Source organism: Berghia stephanieae, chromosome 2, assembly GCF_034508935.2.
Source record: "Berghia stephanieae isolate SIO BIC M18660-M18661 chromosome 2, UCSD_Bste_1.3, whole genome shotgun sequence".
NCBI lineage: Eukaryota > Metazoa > Mollusca > Gastropoda > Nudibranchia > Aeolidiidae > Berghia > Berghia stephanieae.
The window spans coordinates 94,124,404-94,144,046 of NC_088361.1; the positions used below are offsets into that span (position 1 = coordinate 94,124,404).

General features: G+C 37.3%; 1 protein-coding gene across 9 annotated transcripts in view; it reads left to right on the forward strand.

The window, feature by feature from the left end:
• LOC144965905 (uncharacterized) overlaps nt 1-19,643 on the forward strand; it is a 152,659-nt gene that overhangs the window by 50,769 nt on the left and 82,247 nt on the right. For all 9 annotated transcript variants that reach the window (XM_078901735.1, XM_078901734.1, XM_078901739.1 and 6 more), the window contains exon 4: nt 6,963-7,005. In XM_078901735.1, the coding sequence (XP_078757861.1) occupies nt 6,963-7,005 (43 nt within the window). The remainder of the gene's footprint in view (nt 1-6,962; nt 7,006-19,643) is intronic.

The following is a 19,643-nucleotide window of genomic DNA, read 5'->3' on the forward strand; positions in this document are numbered from 1 at the left end:
CCAAACATGTTAAAAAGTGTTTGGTTTTTTTTTTCCAGCTACGGCGGTTTTGGCAAGAAGGAAAAAGAAAGGAGAAAATTATGATGACAAGCGAGTATTATAAGGGTCTAGAGTGGTTCTAATACAAACAATGAGGGTTAGAGTCCATAGCCTGAGAAAATATGTGGTGAGGATAATATTAAATATTATTTTGACCCACCGTCCCCAAACGGTATTATGTCTGGGGTGATTTAAGTTGGGAAAAAATATGAAAGTATATTTTTAAATTTGGATTCAGGTTGAATGTTTTATTGGGGAGAATGAAAACTATTTATGTTTTTTTTTTAATAGGAAAACTAAAATATCATATTTCTGGTCATTTTAACGTTAAAACCCCTTTTATAAGTTTGGTTTACTCAGTCGTATAACCGTTTTGAGGCGATGTGTACATATAAGCAGATGTGACATCCGAACTGAATTATGGGCTTAGTTTAACGTTGTTGTAAAGGATTATATTTTACGTCATTTTTTGAGATTTCCAATGCAACAATGAGGCCATAATGATTTGGGTTATCAGACCTACACGTCAGAGTGTATGGTATTTCGAGTTGAATTCTAAAGAAAGATAACTTAGAATTTCATGCTGCAAGTAGGTTTTTATATAAGTTTAAATTTCTTTTTCGTCGGGATGAACATCCCCAGGCAAAAGAACTAAGGAAGGAGATTAAGATGATGAAGAAGAAGGAGAATGTGGAGGAGGAGAAGGAGAAAGAGGAGGTGGCGAGGGGAGGAAGGAAGAGGAGGAGGACGACGAGGACGACGATGATGAGTAGTAATAGTACGACGATAATTTAATATTAGGAATAAGAGATCAAAAATATGAAATAAATGTAAAAATACTTTTAAAAAAGAAAGAAAGAAAACTAACAATAACAATTAAACGACAAACCAATGACAGGACTAGAGAGATAGAGCGAGAGCCATTGTAACACAACCGGTGACAGCCCTTGTAAACGCCATGGGTTGCTATGGCAACGACTTAACAAACCCATGTAAGCGTGTCTGGATTCCACGCAAATCTTGACATATCATTACAATCTCCAGGAAATAGAGTAATAGCACACGGAGTCTCCGTTCAATGACACATCCATTATCACCCACAATGCATATCCAACCACCCACGCTCTCAGTCTTAATTAAAGACACTAAAATGTATCAAATGCATAAGGCGTGTTTGCATAGTCGAAAGAATGAAAATGATGACGACATTTAATGATATTAATGAAAAAAAGCCCACTATCCAATAATCAGCTGCATTAATTCCATATTTGTTATCTGCCGATAGTGAGTGGAAGTTGTAAACAAGACTTAGCGATAGAAAAAAAAAGAAAGAAGAACTAAACCGATACAAACAATATACCCCGCCCCCCCCCACATCCAGCCCACCCCCCCCCCCCACCAAGAAAAACAATAAAAAACAACTTTAAAAACAAAATCAACAACAAAAAGCAATAAATCAAAACATAACAAAAAGTAAACAAAAAACACCGAAAAAAACAAACAAAAAACAAAACAAAACAACAACAACAAAACAATCAACGAAACAAAACGTATAAACAAATCAGACAGGTCAAACCAAATTCTAAAAGATGTAAATTTGTTAAAAATCATAGAAAAGCAAAGATGAGACCAAAAAAAAAAAAAATTAAAACAAAAATAAAATTCCCTTTATCCATCCCATAGAGGAAATTTGTCCCTAGGTTCTATTCCAAGGGAAGACTGGAATAACCAAGCGTCAGCCGCAGGGCAGCGCCGCAAATTAAGTTAGGGCGAGGTGACTTGCCACACACAAAGCAGCGGTGGGTGATTGAACTCGGTACATTTCGGGAACGAAGCAAAGACCGTACCGCTGAGCCACACTGCCACCCAAAACAGGAAGCAAGTGATATAATATCTTATCATATCACATCATTAAAAAAAAATAAATTCGAAAACAAATATCGACAAAATCATGTTTTTAATTCCAAAGATATAAAATGCTCAAGGGAGAAAGTGAGAAACCAATACAATGTCATGTATCGCTGAAATTGACTTTAATATCCATGTAGCTTCAAAATCTGATTTTAAAAAATATGAGATTGAAATTACAATAGATTTAAAATTGATAAATCAAGAATAAAATGAATAACTTAAAAAGATCCCTTTATTCATCCTCATGGGATTTTTTTTCCCTTCAGCGTCTTTCTCGAAGAAAGACCGAAATAAACTAGAACTTTGCCGCAGTGCAGCGCAGCCAAAAGAGCAAGGGCGAAGGGGGAGGGGGGGGGGGGGGGGGGAGAGAAATTTCTTGCTCAATGAAGCAACGAGATTCAGATGTTGATGTCGGGACTCGACGTAGTCGATGATGATGGTGGTGATGATGATGATGATAACGACGCTGATGATGATGATGATGATGATGACGACAACGATGATGATGATGATGATGATGATGATGATGATGATGATGATGACGATGATCATGATGATGACGATGCTGATGGAAATGCTGACGACGACGACGACGATGATGATGATGACGATGACCATGATGATGACTATGATGATGGCAATGCTGACGACGACGACGACGATGATAATGATGATGACGATGATCATGATGATGACTTGCGGATCCATTTAAAAACTTTGAGCACACCAATCGGTATTACTCAAAATGATAGCTCCCGTAAGCATCATGTTTTTGTCGTTGGTTGAATACAAAATAGATTATCTCAATATACTGAAAATACATGCGTAGATATTATCTGATTATTCATCCATTCCCTTTTTGACCAAACATTCCGCAAAACAAAATACGAATGAACCAAAATACAATCACAAACACATACACACACGCACAAAGACACAAACACAAACACACACAGACACACATACACACACGCACCAAACGCACAAAAAAACAAAACAAATCAAACAGCATAAAACTGTTTTTACAACAAAACAAAACATAACAAAAAACAGCAACAAAGCACTATGATAGCCATAATGGTTTCATTCCATGTACTCATGCTAATACTCACGGGTTTCATTAGATAAAATACCAAAGATACCAAATAAACACAGCCTTCTATTCAAGATAGCCAAAATCCAGCACTGCTATATCGTTTGAAATAAGAGCCCCCCAAAAAACCCCAAAAAACCAATCGCCTTTTTCATTTTGTCCAGAAATCTGGGGGTTTTCTTATCCAAACTATGTCTCATGTTAAACCATTTTGGCATCTTAGGGTGAAGGAGTGGCGGTTGAGAGGGGTGGGAGGTTGGGGTGGGGGTTGGGGGGGGGGGGAGGGGGTGGAATCCTTATTAAACGATATATTGGAGTGAAAATCTATTGCTAAAATTAAATAAAAAGCGTTTTCTAAGTGTGTGGTAGAGTGGTTCTGGTGAGCTATCTTTTTTATTGAGTACTTCATGGTACTAGGGAGGAAGCGTTGAAATTAGATATGACTGCGGTTCAATAAATGCCCACCCTTTCCGATTTTCCATTCAAACTGCCATCTCCCCCCCCCCCCCCCCCCCACCCATCCCCATTCCTCCGCCTGCCGTTCCCCCCCCCCCCTCCCCCTCATTTTCTTATCCTCAACCAAGCCCCTATTCTGTCATACTCCGAATAAAAAAAAATTGGCCAGAAAACTCGGCCTTCAAATATCGATCGATTAAAACGACCGTCGTCTTAAATCTGGGGCTTCTCGCAAAATCTTAAAGGAAGTCACAGGTTTGATCATTTTCACAAGATAAGAATCGTTTAATCGATCGATATTTGAAGGATGAGTTTTCTGGACAAAATTGTTAAAACGTGTTTTTCCCAGAGATCGACAGTGTTGTCACTACTTCAAATTCTCGCGGTTTGTCTCTTAATTTCAGGGTGAGAATATGATGATGATGCTGATGACGTTAAAGGAGGGAAGGGGCGAGGGTAGGGGTGGAGAATATTATTGTGGAGAGTAATTCACAATTGAGAGGAATGATCGAATGGAGGAGGAAGAGGACGAGGAGGAGGAGGAGGAAAAGGAGAAGGCGAAGGAGGAGGAAATGATGATTGATGGGGTATGGGTACGTGTTCGATGGAGAGAAGAATAAAGATGGACGGAGAGATAGGTGAAGGGAGAACGGGGGGGGGGGGGGGGGGGGGGGGGGGCTTGGAGGATTGTGTGAGTAACTGGAATGGAACCCATAGAGTGAAGGATGAGCAGGAATTTGTAATGTGTGAGCAATTTTCTCAAAATGGGTGTCAGAGTGACTTCGATGCTCAAAATCTTATTTGTATTGAAAAAAAAAAAAAAAAGACAGTTTGGTTAAATTTATAAGTTTTATCAATCGTAATAGACATAGAGAAAGTGACAAAAACTAAATTATTCTAACCCTCCCCATAAATAGTAGATCTATCGCGTAATTATGTCAAGTTTACAATAATATCATTTGTGACGTCAGATCATCAAGCGTTACAATTAAATGAAATTTGACTTTGTTCAAAAAGAAGTCTCGTTTAAGTATATTATTTGAAAATGTCTTCAATTCAAAGATTACGAAATCGGAATCGATTGAGGGATAGAATAAAAGATTTCTTACACGCTTGGGTTTTGGAATTCATAGTTCGTGCAGCGATTGGAACACGTCCGGACTTCCAAAAAGGAAGAGTGTAAGAATAGGGAATGAGATTAGCGGAAGAGTAGCGTCCCTTGATTGGACGTCACCCATAGTCTGTGACGTCACCGTCGGAAAAGTTATTAGAGAGATAACGTCATGTTGGACGAGAGACGCATGCTCACAACCAACATGATGTTCTCTCTCTAATAACTTTTCCGCCGGTGACGTCACAGACTATGGGTGACGTCCAATCAAGGGACGCTACTCTTCCGCTAATCTCATTCCCTATCGTATATTCTTACATTCGCGACTCGTCGCGTCTATACGGTATCGTGTTTGGATAAAGTGGGCCACGAGAAGTGACTTTGGAATTGAAAATATAAGTAATACGCACTTTGGGTCTGTCGTTTGCAATGTATTGAATTGTATTCTCCATCTGAGAAATAGAAATAAAACATTTAATAGCGCAAGATCGGCTAAACGCGCATAAAGCGCTTTACAATGGGTCCCCGGCAAATAGCGACACTTAACATTTAGGACGATAAATGACGCTGCTCGGCAATGTGACAGAGACAACACTATTAACGGTCAGGTCCTTATTTTACAACCGACTACGGCGAAAGAATGTGAGCCCCGCTTCAGAAACTTTCGTTATTTTTCCTTGGGCAAGATTATTAACCCCCAATTTGCTCACTTGGACAACATGGGTGATTCCTGTTGACATCAGACAACTTGTTTGATGAAATATCTATATTTCTTCATGGAATACACAGGCGACGATGTCTTATGATGGCATGGCGGAAGGGCATTAATTTTTTAAAAAGATTTGTGGCTATAAATAAATTCAAGCATACGCATCTAATTCATCCACGTTTGAACTTTGAGATGACTGGTCTCATAATTTGGGCGGCTATGCGGTCTTGTGGTATAACACTCGCCTTCGAATCGGAAGGTCCAAAGTTCGAATCCCGCTCTGAGTAGCGCATAGATGAGTCCTTGTAAAAGGCTCTTTACTTACATTCTCTCACTGTACTCAGGTGTCAAATGAGTAATTGGCCGTTAACAGCGTTTTATCTGTCGGGGAAAAAAGAATATATAATATAATATCGCTTAACAGGAGTTATGTCTCGACCTTCATATTCAATTCATTTTGCTATCGGCTAGGGTAAAGCGACTTGTAAAGCTCCTTAAGCACGTTTAGTGGATATTGCTCTATATAAATGTTCAAGTCATTTCTAGACATTTTGGCTTTAAGACTACATGTTGGTATCTGGTTCGCTCCGACATGATACCGACGAAGGACGATGAGTCACATTTTAAGACGAGCACGATCGAGATGAGTTGATATGAAAGAATAAAAGGTTATTAGGGGACGAATAATTTGGCCTGGGTGTTTTCGTGACGTGGATTGATCGGGTATGATATTCATGACACGAATTGAACAAGTTGTGTGTGCGTGTGTGTGTGTGTGTGTGTGTGTGTGTGTATGGTGAAAAGATAGGGTATGATATGGAAGGGGTGGGCGGCGAAAGGAGAGAGAAAGAATGAATGAAAGAAAGAAAGAAAGAAACAAAGAGAGAGAGAGAGAGAGAGATAGAGAGAGATAGAGATAGATAGAGATAGAGAGAGAGAGAGAGAGAGAGGGGAGGGAGAGAGAAAAGGAGAGATAGATATAAATAGATCAATAAAGATAGATCGATAAATAAATAGATAGATAGACAGTAAACAGACAGACAGAGAAGACAGATAGATAGCTATCGAGCTAGCTAGCTAGATAGATTGGTATATATATATATATATATATATATATATATATATATATAGAGAGAGAGAGAGAGAGTGATGGATAGATAGAGAGATAGGTAGATAGATAGATAGAGGTAACAAATATGAGAGATTAGATAACATGAGTAAGAGAGGATTAGGAGGGAAGGGGGAAGAAAGAGAAGGAAGGGAGAGTTTAAATAGAAAGTGATTGATAGATAGATAGATAGATAGATAAATAGAGAGAGAGAGAGAGAGAGAGAGAGAGTGAGAGAGAGGTGGGAAGAGATAAATAGATAGATATATAGACAGAAGGGTTAGATGGATAGGAAGAGGGTGAGATTAATAAATGAGTAAAAAAATAGATAAAAAGATAAAGAGGGAGACGCAGATGAAAAAAATAGATAGATCTTAGAAAAAGAGACAGCGTCGTCGTCGTCATCGTCTTCATCATCATCATCAGCATCATCATCATCATCATCATCATCATCATCATCATCATCATCATCATCATCATCATCATCATCATCATCATCGTCAAAATCATTATCATATTTTATTTCTGTCTCCAGATTCTGACGAAATTTACGCTTGGGGAAATGGAAGCAGTGGGCAGTAAGTATGACTTTATAGATGATACATAAACAGATAACTAAATAACTAAATAAATAAATAAATAAAAATTAAATAAGTATTTATAGATAGATTGATTCTCAGACAGACAGACTGATTATATATATATATATATATATATATATATATATATATATATATATATATATATATATATATAGATATAAAGAAGGATAGATAGACAAGTAGGTAGATAGATAAATAGATAGACAGACAGATAGATGGATTGGCAGTCTATGTAGATATAGATTGAGTTATGTAGATATACAAATAGATATATAGAGAAAAAAAAAGAAAAGCGATATATATATATATATATATATATATATATATATATATATAGTATGAGAGAGAGAGAGAGATAGGGAGAGAGAGAGAGAGAGAGAGAGAGAGAGAGAGAGAGGAGAGAGAGGAGAGAGAGAGAGAGAGAGAGAGAGAGAGAGAGAGAGAGAGAGAGAGAGAGAGAAATAGACGCGTCTATAGAACTGATGTTTTTTGGGGTTTTTTTTTTTCAAACAATAGGAAATTAAAGATAAAAATAAACCACAACCCTAGAGGAAGAAAAGGGTAGAAATTGGAAGGGTAATAACATTGTACCCCGACAAGAGGCTAAATGCCCAAGCAATCTCAGCTCTGCTCGGGGCCAATTCGAGTTTATTGGAAAACACGCAATGCTGGAGCTTGTGATTTCACGGTTTTACGTTCCATTTGGTTTCAGGGTTTAACCCTTAATCAGCTGCTATGGCCTTTACCACTACTGTTACTGTACTCGAGTAGAATTTGTGACCCACCGTTTCAAAACGGTGTTATTTCGGAATGAACCAGGTGTCGTAAAAAGGTAGTCCTTCAAAGCCATTGGACCCATAGTGCCGGAGTTTATCCCGGTTTCTATAGCGTGAAACGGACAATAGCAATTGTTTGCTATCATTTTGTTAGGATGCTAATCTATCGCAAAGTACTTTCCGCCAAATCTAACAGACTCAGCTATCCATTCACTGCTGGGTGGACAGGGGGTTCAGAAAAAAATCTTAACTGCACCCGGGATCGATCTTGGTTTCTATTCGTGTGAAGCGAGTGCTGAGCTATCGGGACCCCCAGTCAACCAGGTGATGAAGATTAAATTTTAAGCTTAACATCATAATATTATCTAATCTATTTTTTCTTTGTAAAAACATAGCCGTAGAAAAATAATTTAAAAACCGTTGAATAATAATAATAATAATAATAATAATAATAATAATAATAATAATAATAATAATAATAATAATAATAATAATAATAATAATAATAATAATAATGCTGAAAACTTATATAGCGCTATAACTCCGAGACACCAGACTCTAAGCGCTTAAGTTGAGGAGTTGACTTTCCTAATCCTGAATTAAATGTTTGCACAATAATTTTGCTCACTTTATGGGCCTAAATAAAATTTAAAACGATATCTATCTGGTTGACAATCTGAAATAATTCTGAATACAACTCAAATGTTAAAGTGGGGATTCAATAGTCTGATGTCACGTCCGCCCAGCAACGAGCAGCTGGGTTCTAACCAAAGAAAATCGGTACTTTTTATTCTTCATGCTGGTTAGAAATTGTTCACAGATCATGAGATCAGAATGCATAAAAATGGAAACATGATTAAATTTATAATGTTTTTCTCCTCTGGATACATTTTTATTCTCGTCGGAGAAGTATTTCATAAGGGCGTCCGCCATTGGTCCGATAGTTAAGAACCAGTTACTAAGTCACTATGCGGGAAGTGACGTCACGACTGTTGAACCCAATTATTTTCTAAATTGATCTCCATGGATGACTTGCATTCATTGCAAAATATAGCTGTTTATAACTTATTGGTTACGAAATAATCTTACTCCGAGCTGTGGAATAATGGTATTCTTTCAAGGATATGGATTGACTGAATTCGTTATTTTTACTGTGCATTAACAGTCACTGGCAAGCTCGTGGTTTTAAGTAACTCATTTGATAGATCCAACCAAAGCCATGGGTGAATCATTAACTCACTCAAGCCTAACACCGACTATATCCATAGTTTACCCGGGTTACCTTTACCCATGCCTATTCATTAATTTATTACATTTTTCTGAGACAAATTATAGGCGTTGTATCAAAGCTAATGTTTTTAGTTTTTACATGTAAATGGTAGTTGAATAAAACAATCTATGTACATGCTCAGTTTTAATACATTTTTTTTCTCCAATTTTGAAAAGTAGCAAAAATCTCTAGGATTGAGTGAGTTAATACACCAGTTGGGTTAAAATGAATGCCTTTATAATAATATTATAATATGCCCATCATAGTAATGACGCTGATTGTCCCGGTGGTGTTTTGATCTTTCGAAAGAAACTTAAAATACAAACACGCTTCTCAATTTGTCTTTTTTAAAAATCTCTCTCTCTCTCTCTCTCTCTCTCTCTCTCTCTCTCTCTCTCTCTCTCTCCCCCTGACACACATATACATAACCCTATTCGTCTCCTAACTTTGATTTAATACCAGATTATACGAAATATTGAAAATGTGAGGGTTAGAAGCATTTCCCAAGGATTCAACATTACGCCGTCTTCAACGCGACTCAAAACTGAGACTTACCTATCTCCATTACTTTTCTGCGTTCTCTGAAAAACCAAATGTAATTTTTCAAAATTTGATCAGATTACCCATCCTTTAAATATCGATTGATTAGAATGATCCTCATCTTTCCAAAAGCTCTAAAAACTGGGACTTCACGTTTTGTCGTACATGTAGATTTTGATGTCTAATACTTGAGGAAGTGACACTTTCAAAACCTTTTGAGTCTCTTTTTCCATCACACAGATAAAATTGCTTTTTTTCGTCATTTATTTATTGAACTAAAAAGGAACATATCTGTTTTCTTTGGCAATACCCAGATTGTTTTTAAAGTTCAATTTTTTAAATTAATGGTTCAAATGTGTCAAAAGAGATTTAAGTCGTTTTACGTACGCTTGCGCTTTCTTTGAAAGTCAACTCCTCACTTGTTATAATACTTTCATGTTTTATCAAATGCTACCCAAGGGGACGTCCGAAAATAACAAAAACATACCGGGAATTTTGTAATAACTCAAAAAGTATTGATGACATATATTATACATGAAACTTACCTCTGTTTAAGAGTCATTCTTTAGCTTTAATGAAGTCTGCGTGCAGACCAGTGCCTTATTGCTATCGTGACTATAGCGAAAGATACACAATCAAAATATTTTTTTTGCGTCAAGCTTTGACAAGCAATCTTGAACTTTCTCAACGAGATCATCTTCTGGCTTGAACCTCGTGCCCCCTAGATGGTGATTTAAATGCCCAAATTTTAGGAAAGTCAGATGGTGGCAGGTCTGGACTGTGGTACTGAAATAAATTTCCAAGGGATTAAGTTTTATTTTTATTTGGCAGTCTCCATCAGGCCCTTCACTGAGGTGTGTCTCGGTCCGCCGTCTTGTTGGCACCGATCCAAAAAGTCTCAGGAAACGTGCACTATTTGAAGATTGTGTTCGTTTGTTACCATTTTTGAACCCACCTGGCACAAACTTTCAACCCTGCAATATTATGATGCCATGGACAATTTCATGAATAATACTTTTGGAACATTAAATTTCAAAGCAATCTACGGAATCCTTCTGTCACATTTGATCATCTCAACTCGAATAGCGTTTTGATGACATTTCAACTTTTTTGGACGACTAAATTTTGGTTTGTTTTGTAAAGTTGTACGACAGGCTTTAAACCAAGAATGCTTCTGATAAACCTGAAACTTAGACATTGTATTTTCACCAAATGTCCGGTAATTTCATGATGAATTTCGGAAGGTTGTCTCCCCTTTTTTTAAAACAAAAAGCGAGCAATAGCCTTGACCTTCAGCTTTGACAATTCTGTGATTGGAAACACCTTCTATCTTTCTGTTTTTTACAGACAGAAAAATATTTCGTGGTTCAAAAGTTTTGCCCATTTTCCGGTAACTTTTCGTCCCTCGTAGTTAAACAGGAATTGTTTGTTGACTTTTAGTTACCATGTAAGCTTTCTAATTCTATATTACAGTTTTAAATAGGTCCATGAAAAATAATATAACAGCTACCTATAAATTTGAATATCAACCTAGACACATTATTTCTGCTTTGCATGGTTGTGACAAAACATGCATATTCCAGAATTTTCAATCTCCCACCCCATACTCCCCTCTTTTCTCATCCAATGATTTCTCCCTTCCATACCGATACGACAACGTTATTATTATCATCATTGTAAGGCTTCAGCCTTATTTATTGCCTTTCCTCTACTCCATCTTCTTCTTCCAGGATTGGGGAGTCAGGCCAATGTTTGTTTGTATGCGGAGACCCAGGGCAGAAAGCTCATGACTCTATCCACGATTTCATTGAGCCAGGGGCCAAAGGTTTTAGAACCCGTTACATTGTCTGCAGGGGCTGTTTGTATCCACATCATTTCCAATTTCATCAGGGCTGATTTGACACGGGGCCGGTCTAATATTTGTCTAATCTTACACACAGGCCACTCGCGATTGTGGCCAATTTTAACAGGCCAAAAGGCGAGGCAAGTCGGGCGGGCGAGCGGGCTTCTTTTTGAATTGGGAATATTATGTATAATATTATATTAGAAAAAGAGGGATTCATAGAGACTGTCAATGTATGATATTTATTTTAACTCCGTGATAGGAGAGTCATTTCATAGTGAGCACTCAGAGTTGAAGATCAATTTATGTAGGTAAAGGGAGTAAATTTGTGATCTCAAAACGGTATTATTTCGGATGGGCAGGGGTGCCTAATGCCTAATGTTAAAGTTTAACCTATAGCAATTGGGGCGGGGGGGGGGGCGATAGCTCAGTTGGTAAAGCTCTCGCTTCAGACGCAAAGGGATCGAGATTTATTTTCTGACCGTCCTCCCCACCCCCCCCCCCCGCCCCGCTCTGTCCACCCAGCTGTGATTAAGTAGATCTGACGGAGAGAACTTTGGGATAAACTACCTCTTATCTAAATGGTAGCAAGCAATTTATAATGTCCGTTCACGCTATAGAAACCAGAATCTAATGGCTCTGAAGGTTCCCCTTTTAAAAACCATTTGGGTCCTCCCGAATAAATATAGTTTCGAGACGACTGGTCACATATCATATAATCTTATTGATGCTATGTGTTTTAGTAAAATATTTATAAACTGCGCGCTAGATGTGACGTACCAACACAAAGAACCATATTATGTAACCTTTAACGTTTATCGCCTGATTGATATATTTCTGTGAGAACTAATCACACAACGGGCGATCTAAAAGTAATGACAAAAATCCAAGTGACGTCAATTTCATTCCTTCTCTATAGATAGAACGAAGTTGACATCACTTAAGCCTTTGTTATTACTTTTTGCCATCCGAATTTATGAGTAATTCTCACTAAACTGTATTAACCAGACTATAAAAGTTCATGGTTACACATTGCTTTCTGTGTCAGTCCCTTGTACTTCCGGATGGCAATGTTGTGAGTTTCTAAGCCAAGCGCATACTAACTATTGCATCATTCCATAGCCTTCGTAAACTGAAAACTAAATTACTTCAAAATACAGGCCAGACCATCAAAAGAAAGCAAATTGTAAGTTGTATTCATTATTAGATCAACCAATGGGATCGATCACGGCCTTGGATCGATCTATAGATAGAATGCGCTTGGCCAAGGAGTTCACAACATTGCCATCCGGAAGTATAACGGACCAACACACAAACTCTGTGTAACCATGAACTTTTATAGTCTTGTTAATACAGTTTAGTGAGAACAACTCACAAACGCGGATGGCAAAAACAATAACAAAGGCCTGAGTGACGTCATCTGCATACGATCTATATTCAGGTTTTCGTCCAACTAGGTCATCAATCACATAATTTGTTTCTGTCCAACTTTTGGATATTTTTTGACATAAGTAAGCACACTGCTTTCTTTATGAAAGTTATAAACATACCTATGTGTTGAGCAGAACAAAATGACCTACCGTGATGTTTATAGATATTTCAAAAGCTGTGAACACTTTTCACAATGTTTGTCATCTTGAGCACATTTTCAATGTGACCAATGACCTCGAGAACATGGAAAGTTAATCGGTATTGAGAATTTTTTATTTAGATCACAGATCACATCCAATGGATTTTTTGTTTTCTTCTGCACCATAAACGACAACTCACTAAGGCGGTGTACACATCTAAAATTACATCACAATGCAAGTCCTTGTGTTGGACAATAATGCAAAACGAAGGCTACAATCACTACCCACCCTCCCGTCCTTTATATCAAATTGTCATTTTCAACACCCTATGGTATTGCTATAATATTGCAATGCAACGTTGTTTTTTCTTTCGTTGTATTTCTTTATCTATTTTAAGCACGAAAAGCGCTTAGAGCCTGTTGAAATCGGGGTAAGTCGCTATACAAATGTCATTTATTATTAGAATATAGAATTTCTAATTCCTTCAATGTAATAATATCAGCCATTTCAGTCACTTGGGTGGCGACGAACGAACGGGGCCGCATATTTCAACAATTGGCATTTAATTTAACCTTACCTATTTACACTGTGCTCCATTTAAACTTGTCTTCTCCGTAAGTCAAACTTGTTTTGGGCTCGCGTGTAAACAAAACAGAAAGTAAACGGTGAAGAACGCAGGCTCAATGCGTGGCTTGTCAATAAACACATTTACACTGATCCGGGCTATCTATATGTTACCTTGTTGAATATTTTACGTAGATTGTTTTTTAAAAAAAAGATTATTAGAAGCAATGATGTAGTTATATTCAAATGGCAATAAGCTTCAATAGTCGTAACGTCACTTCCTTTGTAATGACGCATAGTAACATAATAACTGGCTCTAGACTATCGGAACAATGGCGGACGCCCTTATGAAATGTTTCTCAGACGAGCATAAAAGCGTACCAGAGATAAAAAACACATTAAAAATCTGATAATGCTTTGACTTTTACACATTCTGATCACAAGACATATGAAAAGTTTTAGCCAGCATGAAGAATAAAAATACCGATTTTCTTTGTTTAGAACCACGATGGCCGCCGTTGCTGGGCGACGGACATCAGACTATTGATTCCAATTGGGACATTTATTTTATGAAGTAACTGGCATAGCCATCTTAAAAGGGAGCAATAGTGTCGCGTCAAAATACTGGTTACAATCTCAATGGAAGTGTGAAACCACTCTTCCGGAGGACTGGATTCATATCTTGTGTAATTGATCTTCTGGTTTCAGAGTGATGGCATCTAGAAATAACCCAGGCGTCAGCCGTAGAGTAGCGCTTGCAAAACGATATAGGAATCCGGCGCAGTCCAGCGCGCAAAAAGATATACGGAAGAGCCGCCGTGCAGCGCCGAAAAAAAGATATAGGGTTCATCCGCAGTTCAGCGCCGCAAAAGATAATGGGATCAGCCGCAGTGCAATGCCGCAAAAAGATATAAGAATATAGAAGACTTACTTAATGCCTAACGGCGCCGGGAGAATCGAACCCTGTTCCGTGTGCAAAGCAGAAGCCATACCACTGTGCATGCCAGGCTGTTCTATATTACTGCTTACAACCATAGCTCAATGAAGAATCTAATTGAGCATTTAAATTTGTCGTGACTGATGATTAAAAATCAAGTTGTGTGGCATGGCCTGGAAGACGGGGATCACAATGGAGCTCTTGACTCCCAGGAAATTTACGAGGCACCCTCTTGTCTCCGACTGAACAGGAAAACACGTGCAGGTCGGCGGGGTCGCCAAGAAAATGTTTTACGATGACAGGATACACACAAAGGGGCGCGCACTGAATTGAAAATCAGCTCGTCGTCTTTTCTTAAGGTCGATTTTCTACTTCTTTTTATTCTTTTTTTTTTAAGTCCTCGGATCGTTTTATATAGAGATATTTATTGATGATATGCGTTTAGGTAAAATACTCGTAATAACCACCAGCCAGATTAAACATACGCGGAAAACTGTGTGCATCCTTTGAGACGTTTATGATCTGATTGATATAAGTTAGTGAGAATGAACTAATCATTAATACGCTGTCTAAAAATAATAACAAATGGCTGAGTGACAGACCGTGGCCTTCGTTATACTAGTTCACGAAAGCCACGGACAGACACACCTTCTGTGGATGTTATGTGTTTAGGTAAAAAAAGTCACAAAAATCCGCCAACCGGATATAACGTACCAACACACAAAACCGTGTATAACCTTGAAGGTTTATATCTCGTTTGATTGATATGATTGAATGGCTGTCTAAAAAACAATTTTAAAAAGCAGAGTTACGTCAATTTCATTCCTTCTACTTCCATAGGATATTGTTTATTTTATTTGCTGTGATTACATTTTAGGTTTCAGTCTTCAAATGTAACAGTGGAAAAAAAATAATTCTGCCGAACTCTGAAAAAAAAAAATAACCCACCAACAAAGCAACACACTTAAAATATTTTGGCCAGAAAACGCATCCTTCAAATATTGATCGATAAGAATGATCCTCATTTTATCATATCTTTAGTAAAACTGGATGCTGCAAGATTTTTTAAAATCTTGAACAACTACATTTTGTTACACAGGATTAGGGACGTCTCGTATTTTTCTTCATTTGTTATTTTGTTCTTGTATGCTTATTTATTTCGGGTTTTTATTCTATTTGATTACAATACGTCATCTTCAACGTTCAATTCGTAATATACAGGGTGAAGTAGAGAGCGATGGAGGCTGCCTGAAGCCTGGGTTCATGATAATACTAAAGAGTGAAAATGGAGAGGCTTCGGATGGGAACAAATCCGAAGCCTCTCATTTTGTCACTTTTTTCGTTAGTATACAGGGTGGGGTGTCCAGCAACCACAAAGTCTGGGTACATGTTGTACTTCGCTATCTGTGTATTTGTATTATTCATTTAGGCTACAGACTGTGGAAATTGGCCGAATGCTACTTTTCTTCACTGAGGAAGAGGTTACGTGTAGTTAAAATTTAAAATACTATTTAACATCCCGATTGATTAAGATTGGGTTTTTAAACAGGAATTTGTACTATATTATCATGTACCCAGACTTTATAATGGACACCCTGTAGATTGCCTGTAAAATTCCAAGCAGCACACAGAAAAATACTGGACATTTATAAAGCGCAATATCCCTAGCAAACAGCAACACTAACATGACACCTGTAAGACGGTAATAATCTTTTTCCTCACAGAGACAACGCTGTTGACGAGCAGGTACACATGAGTACAATGAGGAAAGTGAGTAAAGAGCCTTTTTTTTCCTCCAAGTACTCAACTTTGCGCCGCTCGTTGAGGGATTCGAGCCGTGGACCTATCGGTCCATACCAGAAGACCACAGAGCCGTGCAAAGAGTCTTCAGAGAGCTCACTGACGGAACGCAGGGCAGACAATATTAAATAGAGAATCCTTGATGGGAATTACTACAAGGAAATGATACGTTAAAGCCCAGGGGGGAATAAGGAGGAAAGGGTCGATTAAAATGGCGGAGGGATATGATGAGATGCGGTGATGCGGTGACTTTAACAAGGCGGATTAGTGAACTAAATGCCCTTTGAGAGTCGTTGGTGATTGCGGAGTGATCTGTTGACGGGAAAATCCGATTGGGATGACCAGACGACATAAGAGGCCGTCGGAAAATGCCAGGGATCGACTATCACTTTTTTCTTTTCTTCTCATCAGCGTTTTCGTTGGTAATAATGTCATCAATTTTGTTTAGAATATTTTAACATTAAAACATCATAATATTAACCAGTTAAACGTCCGCACTGTGGGAAAACAAGAATTTAAAAAAAATGGCCAGAAAACTCGTCCTTCAAATGTCGATCGATGAAAATGATTGAATTCAAAATGCTTGTATGAATTACAGGACTTAGTAGTATTGATATCACATTAATTTTTTTGGTGCTGAGTTGTCCTTTTTTATTATCTATATGTAATAAATGAATGGGTATGTTCTTCAATATGGTACATAATTGAATTTGGAATTGTATAATAATATGTTGGAACTTGTAAATGAGTGTGTGTACTCTCGAACATTGTAAACAAAACAACAAATACTATTACTATTATTATTATTATTATTATTATTATTATTATTATTATTATTATTATTATTATTATTATTATTATTATTATTATTATTATTATTATTATTATTATTATTATTATTATTATTATTATTATTATTATTATTATCATTATTATTATTATTATTATTATTATTATTATTACTATTTATTATTATTATTATTATTATTATTATTATTATTATTATTATTATTATTATCGTTATTATTATTATTTTATTATTATTATTATTATTATTATTATATATTATTATTATTATTATTATTATTATTATTATTATTATTATTATTATTATTATTATTATTATTATTACAACTATTTATTGTCATTACAACTTATGTTAACTAATATGCTATTATCCTTTTCACATTCTAGAACCCGAGATCAACTCCGGCACCATGGGCTTAATGGCTCCGGTGGACTATTTTTAGTTTTTATAAAGAATGTCAAAAATCTATCTATTAGAGGGTGGAGGTTGGGGATGGGAGGGGGATGACTGATAATCCATCCTCCACCCCCCTCCCCCCAACCCTACAAAAGGTTATGTTACTTTCTGGTCCCCATTCTCCTACCCCCGGGGGCGAGTCTTGGAAACTCCTAATGCTTGTTTACATTCAGCGAATGAATTCTTCATCAGTTGCTACTGGCCGCCGGCCGAATACTGGACACCGCTGGACAGTGTCCACAAATTAACCAGACGGATTCACACACCAACCCAGATAAGGTCTAAGGAGTGTAAAGAATCGTGGAAGATTTTCCCTGACAAGAGACGTATCTTACAAATTCTTATTGAGAAAAAAAGATAGCAATGCATATAAATATAAAACGATTCTTTGAATAAGGGGGAAAATAGTTTTGGAGTTATAATAATATCTCTGCTGCGGGGGGGGGGGGGGGGGGGGGGGGGGGGGGAGGTGGCTAAGCGGGGTAAGGGTAAGACATTGTGCTGTGACTCAGAAGGTGTTGGGTTGAAGTTCCAGATGAGTGGAACAAAGTGTTTGGATTTATAATCTCTTTTCTGAGGCGAAGGTGAGATGGCTGAGTGGTTAAAGCATTGCACTGTGACTCAGACAGTCCCAAACTCAAGTAGAATACTCTTCTGTTCTATCCGTCAGATCAATCGTAACAACACACATACTTATGTAGTGGAACCTTAAACGTTTATCGTCTGATTGAGAGGATCTAATGATTACTAGTCACCCAAATCACGGTAAAAAAAAACAAAACAACAAAGGGTAGAGTGAGGTCAAATGCGTTCATTCTTATGCTTTGTTAACAACCAGCAATGTTTGTCTGAGCGTACATTTCATTAGATTAAAATCTTGTTTAATGGTTAATGGTTATTATGAGGCGGCGTGGCTGAGCGGTATCGTCTTTGTATCGACCCGAAAGGTACCGATTTCGACTATACGTCGCACTATGGGGCCTTGGGCAAGTCACTTTAACTCAACTGTTTCACTGCACTGCGGCTGACGCCTGGTGAATTCAGTACTTCTCCGGAAAAGACTATAAAGGGAATTTGGGGATGGACTTCGACAAATTTAATTTATTTTCTGAAAGCACACTTTTCAAATTTAAAAAAAAAGTGGATGAAATACAAGGTTTTAAATACTCCATTTTCCTATATTGAGTTCCTTCACTCGGTTTCATTTTTATTTAACTATCTATTTATTTATCATTTTTAAAAAATTATTTCTCTATTTATGTATCTATGTACCTTTTTATTTATCTACTTATTTGTTTATTTGCTCGTATTGTTGATACTAAATAAAATGTACGAGTACAATGTTGATTCATCACATACTATTATAATTCATATTTATTTATTTATTTATTCATTTATTTACTGATTTATTTATTTATTTACTCTTGGTTCATACCGACTTTTGTAGCTATGACATTATGAATGCCATACGTTACTGTGAAGAAAGCAGTACCCTTTGCTTTCATGTAGATTAATCACAGAGTGACTTGTGTCGATGAAACAGACAATGGGTATCGATCCAAGGTACCATTAAACCATTCGTAACATTCCCAAATCCTGAATCCCTCCAACATTACCCAGCCCCCCCCCCCCCCCCACCTCTCTCTCTCTCTCTCGCTCTCTCTCTCTCTCCCCTCTGACACACACACACACACACACACACACATATACACTCACTCACTCACTCACTCTATCTATCTATCTTTTTGTTGTTGTTGTTGTTGTTGTTCTTCTTCTTCTTCTTCTTCTTCTTCTTCCTCCACTTCTTTTTGTTCTTCTTGCTCTTCTTGTTCTTCTTGTTCTCTTGTTGTTGTTGTTGTTGTTGTCTTCTTCTTCTTCTTCTTCTTCTTAATATTTGTCTACACTACCACCAACACCACTACTACCACCACCACCACCACCACCACCACCACCTACTACTACTACTACTACTACTACTACTAGTACTACTACTACTACTACTACTACTACTACTACTACTACTACTGCTACTACATCATCATCATTATA